The 16113-nt window shown below is 51.1% G+C and overlaps 2 protein-coding genes across 2 annotated transcripts; both read right to left on the bottom strand.

The window, feature by feature from the left end:
• Positions 1-226: 226 nt before the first annotated feature.
• Positions 227-854, bottom strand: LOC119283441 (histone H4). Its single transcript, XM_037562997.1, has one exon. The coding sequence runs from the start codon at positions 786-788 to the stop codon at positions 477-479; it is 312 nt and encodes a 103-aa protein (XP_037418894.1). The 5' UTR covers positions 789-854; the 3' UTR covers positions 227-476.
• A 3514-nt stretch (positions 855-4368) lies between these two features.
• On the bottom strand, positions 4369-7206 carry LOC119283430 (ammonium transporter 2 member 1-like). Its single transcript, XM_037562987.1, has 3 exons — positions 6523-7206; positions 5369-5654; positions 4369-5161 (listed from the first exon to the last, which is right to left on the bottom strand). Exons 1-3 carry the CDS (start codon positions 7132-7134, stop codon positions 4611-4613), a joined length of 1449 nt encoding a protein of 482 aa, XP_037418884.1. The 5' UTR covers positions 7135-7206; the 3' UTR covers positions 4369-4610.
• Positions 7207-16113: the final 8907 nt, after the last annotated feature.

Below are 16113 nucleotides of genomic sequence, written 5' to 3'. Positions count from 1 at the left end.
TAGCAAATCAATCTAGAAATCGATGTATGAAATACAGACTAATCCCAACCTTAATTAAACACATTGTTGCAACACAGAACAATCATAAATGATGCCTGGTACAAATGCATCAGATAAAATAGCAGAAACGGGGCAACTGATGTTCCTGATTTGGCCATGCACTAACTATTCCGCAAGCAAATGCAATCCGTCAGGGGCTCCTGGTAAAAGAATAGCAAAACAATCCAACTCCCAAGCACACACAATTTTGCATCACAGAAGATAGTACAATTTTACGTAACAGAAATGCAGCAGAACAAAGTCAGAGACAAGGTATTTCAGAGACATGTTTGATTTCTAACAAACTGCGAATAACTTTGCTCCACGATTCAGTACGAAATACAGAGGAAATAGCGAACTACAGAGGAACTAGCGAACTACACAAGTCGCGGTATCATCAAACTTTCGGGATCTGCAGTGGGGTGGCGAGGAAGAGCCTAGCCGCCGAAGCCGTAGAGGGTGCGGCCCTGGCGCTTGAGCGCGTAGACGACGTCCATGGCGGTGACGGTCTTGCGGCGGGCGTGCTCCGTGTAGGTGACGGCGTCGCGGATGACGTTCTCGAGGAAGATCTTGAGCACGCCGCGGGTCTCCTCGTAGATGAGGCCGGAGATGCGCTTCACGCCGCCCCTCCGAGCGAGGCGCCGGATCGCCGGCTTGGTGATGCCCTGGATGTTGTCGCGCAGCACCTTCCGGTGGCGCTTGGCGCCGCCCTTGCCGAGCCCCTTGCCTCCCTTGCCGCGGCCGGACATGGCTGACGGTCTCTCCTTGGTTCGAGCTGCGAGCGGACGGAGGAGGTTGAGGAGCGGTGGTGAATTGTGTTGTGAGATTTGCCGGATGTGGGGAGGGGATTTTAAGGTGGACGAGAGGTGGGAGGAGGCGCGTTGCTGCCGTTCGATGCAGATGGAATGCACGGTTGAGATTGCGATCCGGGGGACGGATGCCGCGGATCGATGACCTGGCGGGAGGCGCCGATTGCGGGAATGGCCGCCGGCGCCAAAGTTTTGGGCTGTGGGCGGGGCGCGATGTTTTCGCGCTGGTGCACACAATGGCGCGAACTAGGAACGGCACGGAGTCTGTCCGGTCCCCGTCGATTTTACCAAAATATTGTGTGTGTGTGTGTGTGTGTGTTTTTGAGAAAACATTGTTTTTCTGAGCAAGGTAATTCCACAAAGTTTTCTTAACTAGGCAACCTAGTTCTAGGGACAAAAGAAAATTTGAAGAAAATGAAAAGTAAAATTTGGCATTGAAAATTTTATTTCATGTGAATCTTTAGATCAAGATAAAAAATTATGAAAATTGTGAGGTGGAGCGGACGGGGACGGGTAATACCCACCAATTTTATTTGGTAAGTCTAAGGGCAACTCCAATGGAAAACCCTAACGAAAATGGTATTTGTTCGCGGACACGTCAGACAATGATGCGAGAGCCGGCCATCCAATAGGATTTGAAACAAACCGAACGAATTTCATGCAAACCGGATGATTTTCATCTAAAGGCCAAAATTGTTACATTTTCAACACAACTAAACTATAGCGGGCTAAAGTTTTTAACCCGGTCTAAATGATCGTCGGCCGCGGCAGTGCCTATTTTCCCAGGACATGTCTTCCCCATGTCCGGCGAGCTCACCGGCTGCCCGAGAGTCCCGAAAAATGAAGTTGCGGGAGGGGAAGAATAGTAGTGGCCTTTCTGGGAAACAATTATCTCACTCCAACGGAGGCTTGCAACAAACAACTCAACTCTTACACACTCGTGATGATAAAAATGGGAACATCAACTCCGACAAGCAACTATAGGTTGCTCCAGTGCTGACCATAAGGAGGGAAATAGCCAAAATTTCAGCAAACTGTTTTAGGCGCCCGACATCCGGGCAGCAAGCCAGACGTCCGCCCGCTAGAGCTATGACCAAATTTTCCAGTCAAATATTTTTGCACAAACATATTAGGTGCTGCACGTCCAAGTCGCTAGTGAGACATCCGGGCTAGGGGTTGCGCCCTGCTGTGCCAAGTCTCTTGCGACGCCGTGTCAGGTGTCGGACATATGGGCACTGAAAACATAGGGCGGCGGGGCAAATGACCAATTTTCCATTCTCTCATCCATAGTTTTTGAAAATGGACCAGACCGGTTGTCCGACTGAAAAAACCAGGAACCGATGCCTTGCCTGGTTTTTAAGGTGTACTCTTTTTTTAGTAAAAAAATATTTAGAAAAAGGCGCACATCAAGTTTCAGACGCCCCAGCACTGAAAATCACATCAAAATACAGGTACACGTCAAGGAAGCAAAGATGCTTCACAAATTGCTTATCTGGGTGAGATCTCTCCTCATCATACTATATCCTTGGTTTAATCTTCTTTGCTCTGCTCTTCCTACTACCGAGAAACACATATGCCATTGTCCGGCACCATCATCATCTTCCAGACACAAGTCCAGAGGTTTCCTGTCCTCGTCAGATGATGGTACCGGTCCTTCTCACACAAGTGCTCTATACTTCCATGTGATCTACTTGTTGGCTTTTTTTTGTGTCTCTTGTCCTTTTTCTTCGTCTACAGATCTTGCCCACCCTCTTGATCCTCTTCCTCCAATTTCTACTCCTCTTGATCATCATCATCCTCTTCTTCACCCGATTGCTCATACAGTTCCTCCTCCTCCTCTGTCTCACACATCTCCTCAACATATGTATCCCCTTCATAATGTAGTAATGGATCATTCCTCCGTCTCTTCATTTCCTCAAGCCTATCAAGGATATCACCATATTATATCAAATTGTCATCATCACTGTCCTCTTCATTGTCCATAACTGCAGATTCCTTTTCAAAAGAGTGGCCTTCTATTTTCCTTTCTTATTCTTCCTGAACATTGCATTTTCCTTTCTCCTTTTCTCCTCCATAAATTCTTCTTTTTGCAATTGCTCCTCTGAATTGTTTGTGCTATTTTGTGTTTGAAACTGTATTGGCATTGGCTGCTGTTTTGCTGCTGCATCTGAATTTTCTGCTGCTACATCTACACGATGTGCATTGAACTAAACTCCTTCTTGATCTACCTGATACAGTTGGGGATCTCTAACTTCCTGCAGAGGGATTTGCCACTCAATAACATTAGCATTGTTGTTTATATGTGTAGATTTTGGGAAATTGGCCCTAAGAACTGTCACATTCAAGATCTTCTGCTTCTGCATGATTGTGGTTGAAATTTCCCCCCAGCCTGTCATCATCCCATATTTCTTCCGTTCCTTCTATCCCTCGGCCTGGATCCTTTACATAGTACATGTAATCCCTCAAAACATATCCTTCAGTCTCTATCAGTGCTACTAGATTGTAAAATATGATGTATCGTATGACAACATCATAGTTCTCTTGAGATTGTCTCTGTCATGGAAATGCGTCCTCAATTCACAAAACTCATCATCCAAACCGCAAATAATAAAATTAACATAGCAGTGCAGTATAAGTGTTTAATTAGAACACTTCCTAAAAAGCAGAACAACAAGAAAACAGAGCAATACAAAGCTTTGGGTTAATTAGAAAACAGTGCAATACAAAGCAACATAGTACACTAACCCCCACTTTGGTTAATTAAAGCTTTGGCACATTAAAAAACCATAAACAAACACGGTAGAATAAAATGCGTTGGTTAATTAGAGAGCATTTTAACAACAACTAATTTGACATAGCACACCCAACCATAGGGTTAGACAACACCTAATTTTAACTAAATAACACACAAACATCACCTAATTTCAACTTAATCACCTAATTTCACAAAAAAATCATAGCGATAACAAACCCTAGGCCCAACAATATGCAATTGTTATCCTAACCCTAGTAACGGATCAATAGGGATGAGATAAAGGAATGGAGAAGGGGAGGGGGATCTTACTATACACCGCCGAAGGATGACGCGATATGGTGGTTTGTCGGATTGACCTTCACCGTCGCGACGAAGGCTCTGGCCATCACGTATTCCACTGAATATTGCAGCTCCACATTCTCCGTCGCCTTGCTAGGGTTCAAGCTCCCGCAAAGCTCATATGGCTCGGGATCCGCGTCGTTGGCGCCACTGCCGGGTGGCCCGCCGCCGTCAGCACCGCCTGGTTTCGCCGGGGTACCCATCTGCGTAGTGCGAGGGGGGGTGGGAGCGGGAAGAAGCGGGAAGGGAGAAGGAGGGGGGAATGCGGATGCGGCGCAAGCGGGAAGGAAATATAGATGGCCCGAGCAGCGCATCTAACGGCTGTCGGGACGGCTGCCAGTGCCAGGTAGGCAAAAAACAGATCCCACCTGTCATAAATCCACTTAACAAAGCCTGATCCATCAATCAATGGTTTTTGCAAAACCATTACAGAAGACACGGTGTTTTCTGCAACAAAAACATGACATATTGTTTTCCGCAAACCCAGCATTCAAACCGGTGATTTCCTACACTTTACTCGGAAAAATAATATTACTATGTCGCAACAGCCAACATGACATCAGCAATCTACACAGGAGGCTCTCACACTCTGCAGTTAAAAGCATAACTATTCCTACAGTCCTACGAGAAGAATTAACAGTACAGAGCCTTCCTCGTTGGATACCCTCCTACAACTGGATGGTGACGCCCCTGGCTCCCATGCCGGCGAGCCGCTGCTCCGCGGTGCCCATCTCCCTCTCGCCGCCGGCGCCCCTGGACACGTCGTGCCGCGTGGCGTCGAACTTCTCGCCGTCGCCCCACAGCGCGTAGGCCTCCTCCCCGTGCGCGGCGTCGTCGCCGATCATGAGCTGGTCGTCGGGCATCCGCAGCGGCACGAACAGCCCGATGCCGAGCAGGATGAGCGTGGTGACCACGAGGTTCCACACGATCACGAACGCCGCGCCGGCCAGCTGCTTGCCCACCTGCTTGATGCCGCCGCCGTAGAAGGCGCCCTTGGGCCCCGGCACCGACGACTCCATCATCATCAGCTCCGGCGTGGCCAGGAGCCCCGTGAGGACCCCGCCGAGGAGCCCCGCCACGGCGTGCGTGTGGAAGACGGCCAGCGTGTCGTCCACCTTCATCAGCAGCGCCGACTTCTTGTGCAGGATCATCATGGTGAACCACGGCACGCTGCCCGCGAAGATGCCCATCACCACGGCCGCCCACGTCTGCACCAGCCCTGTACGTAGATTAATGAAGAAATTTCATGTCAAAACACAATGAACTACTGTTGTTACGTTGGTGTGGACTTGTTAGCGTACTCTACGAGCTGTCTATTTGACTTTTTTGTGCTAGTAGTACTCCACGACAACACATTGATTGAGCGACGAAAACTCCGCCTACTCCTGTGATCCGTACGTGCTGCCTGCAATGAGATGTTTGGTACCTGCGCCGGGGGTGATGCAGACGAGGCCGGTCATCATGCCCTGGACGGCGCCGATGACGGACGGCTTGCCGAAGAAGATGACGTCGAGGCAGGTCCAGGTGAGGAGGCTCGTCGCCGCGCTGACGTTGGTGTTGAGCACGGCGATGGACGCCGTGATGTTGGCGGCGTAGGGCGCGCCGCCGTTGAACCCGGCCCACCCCATCCACAGCAGCCCGCCGCCGGCGATCATGAGCAGGATGTTGTTCGGGGAGAACCGCTCCCGGTCGCTCTTCAGCCTCGGTCCCACCTGCCAGCCACAACATGGTGCGAAATGAAATCGACTCACAGTTTGACATAACGGGATTGTTCGACCGAATCTTACTAAAAAAAATCCAGAAACAAACTTAGCTAGTTCACCATACTCCGTAGTTTTTCAGGAGCGACTTAATTGTGAGTTCTTCGTGAAGGAAGAAGAACCAATTGTGAATTTGTACAATAGTCGATGAACACAAGTACACAACGCGGGTGCCACACCAACAAGTTGGATAACGCGAGAGACAGCGACGCTGGATATTTGCAGCCGGTGTAACCGTGACCCGCCAGAGATTAAAAAATTGGGCGTTCCGTCCAGTACTAGTTCAAGTTGCCATCAACGACGCCGCGCGAGCGCCCACGGGCAGAGGCCAGCCGAAGCCAACGACGCGGTCCAACCGGTTCACACGTTCCATGAGGCAAAGCGGTTTTCTTGGACCCCTTTTCCGGGTGCCTGCAGCTATCACCGAAATACTTGTGCTCGTATCATGTGACCGCCCAAAGAAAGCAAAGAAAGTCTACAACGACTCGCGCTAATTTCTTCCGACACGGCTTATTTTTAGAAATCTTCCAACGTTACTTTGAAGAACATGTATCTACCCCAGAAAATTTCCGGTCCAGGCATCGGTAGAACTGTAGCTGTACTTTTACTCTGTGCTGTCATGTGTATTCCCGCGGTGGCATGGCAACGGCAATGGCATCCCAACGAGGAGTCCACATCGCTGTGCTGGGTCAAACTACTTGGCTAGCAACGACTGGCTGCTACCACCTAACACGTTAGCCGAACCCGATCGAGACGCCGCCGGAGCACCGGCGGCCGAACTGACATGGAGGGGAGGTAAGGAAGGAAGCTGCGCACGTACCCAGTAGGCGGCGGTGAAGCCGGCGATGCCGGAGGAGAGGTGGATGACGTAGCCGCCGGAGTAGTCGATGACGCCCCAGTGGTAGAGGAAGCCGCCGCCCCAGAGGCTGAAGGCGCCGACGGTGTAGGAGAGCATGAGCCAGAGCGGCGTGAAGGCCATCCAGGCCTTGATGTTCATGCGGCCCAGCACGGAGCCCGCCAGCAGGATGAGCGTGATGGCCGCGAACTCGAACTGGAACAGCACCAGCGTCGCCTCCGGGTAGAAGGGCTCCACCAGCGGCGTGCTCCCGCGCTCCGTCGCCGACAGCTTGGCGCGGCCGACGAGGTAGTCCTGCGACAGCGCCACGCCGGCCTTGCCCCAGAAGGGCAGCAGCCGCTCGCCGAACGCCATGCGGAACCCCACCAGCACCCACACCAGCAGCGAGGAGGCGTAGGCGTAGAGCGCCATGAAGGCCGAGTTGACGGCCCACTTCTTCTTCACGATGCTGCCGTAGAGGACGACCAGGCCCGGCATGGACTGGATGCCCACCATCGTCGCCGCCGTCAGCTGCCACGCGTTGTCGCCCTTGTTCAGCCAGTCCGGCACCGCCGGCGAGCCCGCCGCGTACGCCATCTCTCTCGACCGCGCGCGCTTTGTGCGGTGCCGGTGCCGGGGGAGAGGAGACGCGAGTCTGGTGGCCCGCTGCTTGGCAACCAGCGAGGCAGCCCGCGCGCTCGCGTTTAATAGGATCGATCATCCAGTTGAAAACGTTCAATCAGATCAAGAATATCTGTCCGACGTGTCAATTGCTGGTCAATTGCACGTGGCCCCCGACCCCACACGTCATTTACAGACCAGCGATTTTTTAAATATTTTTTAGAGCAACTCCAACGAAGAGATCCATGTTCTCCGTTTGGGTCATCCATACAGAAAAGCGTCCGTCGGTTGTTCGTTTGTTGTCCATTCGGACCTAAACTAAACCCAAATTTGAGCCATAAATGAATCCTCACGGACAAAAGTGAACACTCTCGTCGCTTGCTCGTGTCCTCTCGTGTCCGGCCTGGTCCCACACATCAGCAACCCGCACTAGCGATTCAGCCTCCGATCGGAGCATAGCGCCGTCCCCGCTCGTCCCAGCTCTCGCGCCGCCGCCCGCTCGTCCCGAGCTCCTGCGCCGCCGCACCAACCCCGTCCGTCGTTGCCTGGATTCGGCGCCGGCCGTCCAGATCCATCCGGTCCCGCGCGGATCCGCCGCCCCTCACCGGTCTTCGCGTTCCGCCGGCCCCCGTCGTCCTCAGCATCCTCTCGCCACGCCGTCGCCATGGACGCCTCCAGGGCATCAAGCAGGAGCTCGCCTACCGCCATGCTCGACCACCTCGACCTCCCCGAATCCGAATCCAAGCAGCAGCAGCGCCGGCCTGACTGCCTCCTCCACCTCCACGTCGTCCTCACCAACTTCCTCCACAAGCCCCTCAGGTCATTCTCGAGATGCTTCGGCAACGAGCACAACAAGCCCAAGCGAGGCCGGAGCAAACAGGCCACGCTGCAACTCCTCGACGCCGGGAAAAGGCAGCCACAGCCGGCGAGACTTCATCTATATTCCTAAAAGTGGATTTGGATTCCCATTTATTCTTTGAATGACAACTGCAACTAGGCTCCACCTTAGAGAGGGTTTTCGGTTTGAGCTTCGCTGATAAGAAGGCTGATTTCGACGAGTTCCGCTCCAACCTGGGGTTCGCCAGGGTGGGGGTGCCGTCGACGAGCTTCGCTGCTGACTCCCAGGCATTGGCTGCTGCATTCAACTCTGTCCATAACGGTCAATTCTGTCTGCTCGAGGGCTGTGCGTTGGATACATCCACAGTCCGCCCTTGTCCATCCTATGTTCACTAGACGGACAAATGACCCAAACGAACAAAAAGAAGACAAAATCCGTGTCCGTTTAGGTCTTTGCGTTGGAGTTGCTCTTACCTCTTCGTGACGGCCCTTCATGTCCTCACTATACCCACGATTTGTTTGTAGTACATTTGCGTACTGTTTAGTTACTGGCAACAGTTAACTAATCAAGTGGGGGGTAGTACGATTATGGTGTACGGGTTGCCGGGTTGGTGATGCGCATGAAGCAGCGAACGAGGGGGAGCCTCCGGGTCAACCCGGGCAGGCACGAACGGCCCATAGGACGTGGCGTGTTGCGTGGTGCATTTTTCATCCCTTATTTATATCTCCTTCTCCTTCTCTTCTTCCTTCAGATGTGACATGTCTTGATTTCTTCCCAAGAAAACAATATAAGTGAGTCGTTTCGTTTCAAGACTTGGGATTGTCTCTGTCTGTCTGTGTGCCCTGCTTCGTCAACTACTCGCGCACTCGGTCGAGGAGAATCTCAAAAGCAAAAAAATATAGACCCAAATATGTCCATTTTTAGCCTCCTGAGTAAGTGGCTGTTTAAGCTGTCTTCTGAGACAGAGGCAACATGGGCGCAGATTTTACGGAGTAAATATCTGTACTCAAAGACTTTATCCCAAGTCACTATGAGACCTACAGACTCGCCGTTCTGGAAAGGGCTAATGAGGGCTAAATCCACTTTCTTTAACAGAACGAAATGTATTGTTGGTAATGGAGCTGATACGCGATTCTGGGAGGATACGTGGCTGGGTGACACGCCTCTGGCTTCTCAGTATCCAGCGCTGTATCGTATTGTTCAGCATAGGGATGCCCTTGTGGCCACAGTAATGCAGACGATTCCCCTTAACATCCAGTTTAGAAGAGTGCTTGCTGGACCGAGATGGGAAGCATGGCTTCACTTGGTCCGTAGGCTGATGGAGGTGCAGCTAAATCCTCAGCCCGACCAGTTGTATTGGAAGCTAACTAGAACTGGGGTGTTCACGGTCAAGTCTATGTATCTTGATATCATTAATTCATCCGTGATACCTACGTCCAATGTAGTCTGGAACGTTAAGGTTCCTTTGAAGATTAAAGTGTTTATGTGGTTTGTGCATAAACAGGTAATTCTTACAAAGGACAATCTAGTTAAGCGCAACTGGACAAGATCTACTAGGTGTAGCTTCTGTGATCGGGATGAGTCTATCAAACATTTATTTTTTGATTGCCCGTTGGCACAAGGGTTGTGGCGCACCGTGCAAATTGCCTTTAATATTACTCCACCGAGATCGGTAAACACACTTTTTGGGGCGTGGTTGCTCGGGACGGAGCCCGAAACAGCCAGACAAATTCGTGTAGGAGTATGTGCGTTATTATGGGCAATTTGGAACTGCAGGAATGACTTGGTTTTTAACAGGACATCAAATACTCATTTTTTGCAGGTGTTGTTCCGGGCTACGGCGCTGATCCGTACTTGGTCCTTACTCACTCCGACGGAGGCCAGGGAGCGTTTGGTTACTGGATCTGTCCGGTGGGAGACGGTTGCGCGGGATATCTTCAACCGGTTTGGATGGCGATCATGTAATAGGATAGGCATCTAGTTTACCTACCTGATATTATGCCAGCCGGTTTGTGGCTTTTCCCGTTTGTGTCTTTTAGTCGTTGCTCTGTGTGAGCTACGTGCTACCTTTTTTCATTTGTTTGTAAGACTTATGTTCTGAACCTCTTTATTTCATTAATAAGAGAGGCCGTATGCATCGATCTGATGCAGAGGCCGGGGTAAACCCCCTTTTCCAAAAAAAAATATGTCCATTTCTCCCGTCAACCCCAGTATGAGATGGTTGGTGATAAGGTGCGACCAGTTGAGACTTGAGACCGACTAGAACGCCAGAAAAGGGAAATTAAATGGTAGGGGACGGGAAGATGTTTACGGAGGAGCGCAATTCGTAGACCGGGTTTTGCTGACCTTGACTGAGACTCGAGGTCGAGGAGCACGCACCGTCGATTTTCTCAGCATCCGCGGAGCAGTTGTGCCGAAGTTTACCTGGCAATCACTGGTACGCTTCGGCGTCCAGAGTTGTCATCAAGTATCTAATTTTTCTAAACGGTATGGATTCCTGGGAATGATTTGATTGTGGAGCAGTAGTGGTTAGATATTGTTGAATTCATGCATCAGTCAATTCTTCCAAAAATCCGAACTGATGAAGAAAGGTGGATAATATATTTTAATCCTACGTCTAGGCTATTTTAGTACTTAAATATGGGATTGATGTAGGCCGCAAAATAATTTTATTTAATACTACGTTGGCAGGATCTTTGAACTCAAGACCTTTTAGCTTGGATACCATGTTAAATTCATGCATCATCCAACTCATTCAAAAGTCCGAACTGATGAAGGAAGGTGGACAATATATTTCAACAGATATAACTGGAATATACTCCAAATCTGTGTTCCCCAATCAGAATCAGACTAGCTTTGATCATGATGGCGCCGTTTGGAACCTTGGATCATGGGGAGTTACCAGTCGTACAGTGCATCTGAACACTAGTAGCCGGGTTAGCAGTGATATTCTTTCGTTCAGCAGTCCAGATCCCGAAGCTCCATAGTGGACCATATACTAGCAATCAAAAGAACAGAAACGAAAACCGAAGCTCCACGAAGTGGAGGCCACCTTTTGGTGTGCAACACAAGTTGCACAGCGTCAACAGTTTTCTAGCTACCACTTGAACTATACAACAGTAGCTCCCTGCAAGGCTATTACTTCTAACTCATGGAGCGCATGAGTGCACGTTATGGCGAATGTCCAGAGAGCAGAGTAGCCAGTTTCATTCTTTCTTCTTTGTATGTTAAACATCATGTACTCCCTCCATTCCAATGAATAAAACATGCACGTTTCCAAAGTCCAACTTTGATCATAAATTAGATCAATATAATATATTTGTGACTTCAAAATTACATCATCGAAAACTTATTCTCAAAACGAATTCAACGGTATATATTTACATATAGGCCCGTTTGTTTGGGCTTTTTCCTGACTTTTCCACTTCGACTTGAAAGCCAAAAAACTCCTAAATAGGCGCTTTTGGCTTCAGCTTTTGACTTATGACTCAATATTGTTATATGATGGTATAAGCTAAAAGTCAAAGCCAAAAGCCTCTAAATAGGAGTTTTTTTGGCTTTTAAGCTGAAGTGGAAAAGTCAGGAAAAAGCCCAAACAAACAGGCCATAATCTATGTTTGATTGGTCTAATTTATGCACAAAGTTGAATTTCAGGATACGAGCCCACCTTATTCATTGGAATTGAGGGAGTAGTAGTAATCTACATGGCGGGGTGCAACATAACGCTGATCGGGCATGCTAGGTGTCGGGGGACATGTCCACCATCCCTCAATTGTGGACAAATTTCTGTCGGTTGCCTGATACCACATGAAATGAACAAACTTCTTTTCCGCCGTCGAAGGACTAGAGGGCTAACCTCCTGGATAGGCCAAAGCGAATCGAACACCATAGCTCACCGCATAAGTGGTACATGGGGAACATGTGCTAGTTTTATGATATGACAATACTGGTAGCATAATTCATTTAGGATTAACATTAAAACATTAGATAAATATTGAGGGCATGTGTAGCTACCACCATGTGTAGCAAATTATTTCCGTATATCTTAATCTCATGATTAGAACACCTAAACATATGTGAAAGATTACTAACCAGAATCGGTTGGGTCCATTAGCAGCAACCCATGCTTGCTCCTTGGGATCTTCGGTAGTGAGGACATGGCTGGGAAGAAGGGAAGCAGGACGGCGACATACTGACCTTGCGGTGGCCGACGGTGGTAGTCGGTCTTCTGATCACCTTAAGCACCTTTTTTTTAGGATTGGTGGTTTGTAGTTCTGGGTATAACCCATACACATGTGTGTCTCCCAAAGGGGTACGACATGCTCTTTATATAGGTGGCGCTAAAGGGACCAAGGACCGAAACCAATAGCTAGCTTTGGTGCCCCCGATCATGGCATGTACGTGGGTAAAAGGCTCCCTGTCGGTGTCAAAACCGGCGGATCTCAGGTAGGGGGTCCCGAACTGTGCGTCTAGGCGGATGATAACAGGAGATAAGGGACACGATGTTTTTACCCAGGTTCGGGCCCTCTCGATGGAGGTAAAACCCTACTCCTGCTTGATTAATATTGATGATATGGGTAGTACAAGAGTAGATCTACCACGAGATCAAGGAGGCTAAACCCTAGAAGCTAGACTATGGTATGATTGTTCTTCGTCCTACGGACTAAAACCCTCCGATTTATATAGACACCGGAGAGGGCTAGGGTTACACAGAGTCGGTTACAATGGTAGGAGGTCTACATATCCGTATCGCCAAGCTTGCCTTCCACGCCAAGGAAAGTCCCTTCTGGACACGGGACGAAGTCTTCAATCTTGTATCTTCATAGTCTAGGAGTCCGGCCGAAGGTATAGTCCGGCTATCCGGACACCCCCTAATCCAGGACTCCCTCAGTAGCCCCTGAACCAGGCTTCAATGACGACAAGTCCGGCGCGCGGATTGTCTTCGACATTGCAAGGCGGGTTCGTCCTCCAAGTACTTCATAGAAGATTTTGAACACAAAGGTAGTGTCCGGCTCTGCAAAATAAGTTTCCACATATTGCCATAGAGAGAATAATATTTACACAAATCTAATCCGCTAACATATTCCGTAGCGTGACATCACACCATGGCCAAGTCTTTATTCGAATCGTTTTACTGTCCCACCTCAGCTCGTTTAGCGAGGCAGTTTCCTTGGCACGTCTTGTCAAAGCAGAGATCGTGTCCCCTTATTTCGGGATTCTCATCAATACGGGCGTGGGTAACCCAACCGCGCCATTGATTACGACGCTTGGGAGATAAGCGAGTTTTACCAGGCTGGTGGGGACGCATAGTCGCGTCCGCCCATATAAGGGGATAAGGATCCACCTTTTCATCCACGCCTTCTTCCTCCTTTGCCTATCCATTTCCGCGCACTCGAGCTCCAGCGCCCAAGTCCGCACACCCACCTCAACCTTCTCCAGCCATGTCCGGAGCGGGGGGCAAGTGGATGGTCTCCTCCGTCACGGAGGGACACATCAAAAAACTGAGGAAGGCCGGATACTTGTCTAACGACATTGCGCACCGGCTTCCCGAAGAGGGGCAGCTCATCCCCACCCCTAGGCCCCATGAGAGGGTGGTGTTCCTCCCCCATTTCCTCCGCGGACTGGGCTTCCCTCTTCACCCATTTGTCCGAGGGCTCATGTTCTACTATGGCCTGGATTTCCACGATTTGGCCCAGAACTTTGTCCTCAACATCTCGGCGTTTATCGTCGTGTGCGAGGCTTTCCTCTGCATCTGCCCCCATTTTGGCCTATGGCTCAAGACTTTCAATGTCAAGCCGAAGGTGGTGCGCGGCACCCAGGCGGAGTGCGGAGGCGCCATGGTAGGCAAGATGCCCAAAGTCCTATGGCTCGAGGGCTCCTTCGTGGAGACCCTAAAGGGGTGGCAATCGGGGTGGTTTTACATCACCAAGCCGCGCGACCCTGAATGGGTCGCAGCCCCCGAGTTCCGATCTAGACCCCCTACGCGGCTCACCTCCTGGAAAAGAGACGGGCCTGTCGTGGGGTAAAAAAGGAGAGCTGACCGGACTCCAAACATGCGTCCAAACCCTGGTGGACAAGAAGCTCAAACTTGCCAACGTAGTCCAGGTTATGCTCATCCACCGGATCCTCCCATGTCAACAACGGGCTTTCAACCTGTGGGAGTTCGACCCGGCGCAGCACCGAACTCTGAGCAGGCTCTTCGACACGACGTACAAAGATGCCTAGAAGGTGCTTTTCAAGGGCGCCGAGGCCCCCGCATTCGCTACCGAGGATCGCGGATTTAGCACGCAGTGTCACGCTAGTGCGGTAAGCTGTTTTTACCTTTTACAGGGTATTAGTTTTTCATAGTTTGACTCCATGCGAGATCTAAGCTCCCTTACCTTTGACAGGATTGGCAGGAGACGTCCGGACAGATCAACTGTCCGGCTCCTTTGCCCGAAGGGCCAGCGGACGCTCGCTTGGCAAAGCTGCTGGTTCCGGCACCCTATGTGGTGCTGGAGACGAAGGCCAAGAAGAAGGCCAAGGGGACTCGAAAGAGTGCCCGGCGCCTGGAGGTGTCGGATTTATCATCCGACGACTCCAAGATGCACTCCTCCCGTGAAGACGAGGAGGAGGAAGAAGAGACCTCTCCCCCTCTAGCGGGGGGGGGGGGGGAGGGAAGAAAAGGAAGGCCGCCCCAACTGGGGAGGCCGAAGGGTCCAAGAAGGGGAAGACCCTTCCTCTGGACTACTCCACCAACGCCGACGACGGCGAAGAGGAGTGGCCGCACATGGCCAAGCCCCTGGCGAGATCGTAAGTATTCGGACACCAGAGCAATTCATAGTGTTCCTTTCTTGCACAACTCCTCCTTACGCCGAATATGACTATGCAGTCCGCCCAAGGCCGGGCTCGACGAGTCGTCGAGCGGCTCCCTGGATTCGTCGGACGTGAATTCACTTCCGCCCGCTACTTCCCCCCACCTTACGGACGACGCCGAGGTGCTATCCCAACAGGTTCCAAGCCAGGAGGAGGTGGTCCCGGAGGCGCCGCAAGGCGACCTCCCGGACTCCAGGCGCAAAGGGGATAAAACCCCCAAGGGCTCCGAGTCCGGCCTTGAGCCGGACACCGCGCCGGAACCTTCAACGGTTCCGGACTTCGGTAGGCAGCCTCCTTCCAAGAGGAGCAAGCCTACCGAGCCGGTGACCTCCGTCCAACCGGAGGCACCGGACAATTTGCTAGAGGTGCTTAACGGCGCCTCCATGGACGAGGAGCACCGCACTATTATGAGTGCGGTGATCCAGAAGGTTCAGTCCGCCAAGAGCGGATTGACTAAAGCCTGTGCCAGCATTCTAACAGGCTTTGAGGTAAGTAAAGAATATGTAAAAATATTACCGCATAGACAGTAGCCCCTGATGCTCTTGTTCGGCGTTCGGAAAGAAAAGCCGAATAGAGGATCTAATAACATTCGCAGGAGTCTAACATAATCAAGTCAATATGCGTATGCAGGCTTCGCTGCTGGCCTCCGCCGCACTGACTGCGGAGGTGGATACGCTGAAGCAAAACCTCGCGCGGTCCGAGAACAAGCTCGGCCATGCCAAGAGGCAACTTGAGGAGAAGGAAGGTAAGTAATACCTTGTGCAAGTATATAGAGAAGATGTGGTTGCAAAAAATGACAGGATCAACGTGCTATTATAGGGGCCACGACCGAGGTGGCAACCCTTAAGAAAGCGCTGTCCGAGGCCGAAAACAGAGCGGCCGCGGAGCGCACAGAGAGAGGGAAGCAGGAGGCGCGGGTGGAAGAGGTGCAGAAAGAGCTCCAGGCTCTCGTGAAAAAACACGAGAGTTTGGAGCTTGACTCAAAGACGCAAGCGTCCGAGCTTGCGGCAGCCCTCGAAAGCACGAAGTCTGCCAAGGCCAAAGCCCAGAAAGCCCTCCAAGAAATTGAAGCGATGAAGAAGGTAGCGGCGGGTAAGGCATTCATTATGCAAAGCAAGCACGTGAAAGTGAATTACTTGTTACTTACCCGAGTCTGGAGCTCTCCAGGAGCATTCGCAGATTTGCCCCGCAGTGCGTCTGATGCCGCCGCCTACTACCGAGCCGAGGAGGGGAGCTCGACGGAGAAGGTGTTCTGGTCTCAG

This window comes from Triticum dicoccoides, chromosome 1A, assembly GCF_002162155.2.
Source record: "Triticum dicoccoides isolate Atlit2015 ecotype Zavitan chromosome 1A, WEW_v2.0, whole genome shotgun sequence".
Classification (NCBI taxonomy): domain Eukaryota; kingdom Viridiplantae; phylum Streptophyta; class Magnoliopsida; order Poales; family Poaceae; genus Triticum; species Triticum dicoccoides.
This window is presented reverse-complemented; position numbering and strand designations above follow the sequence as displayed.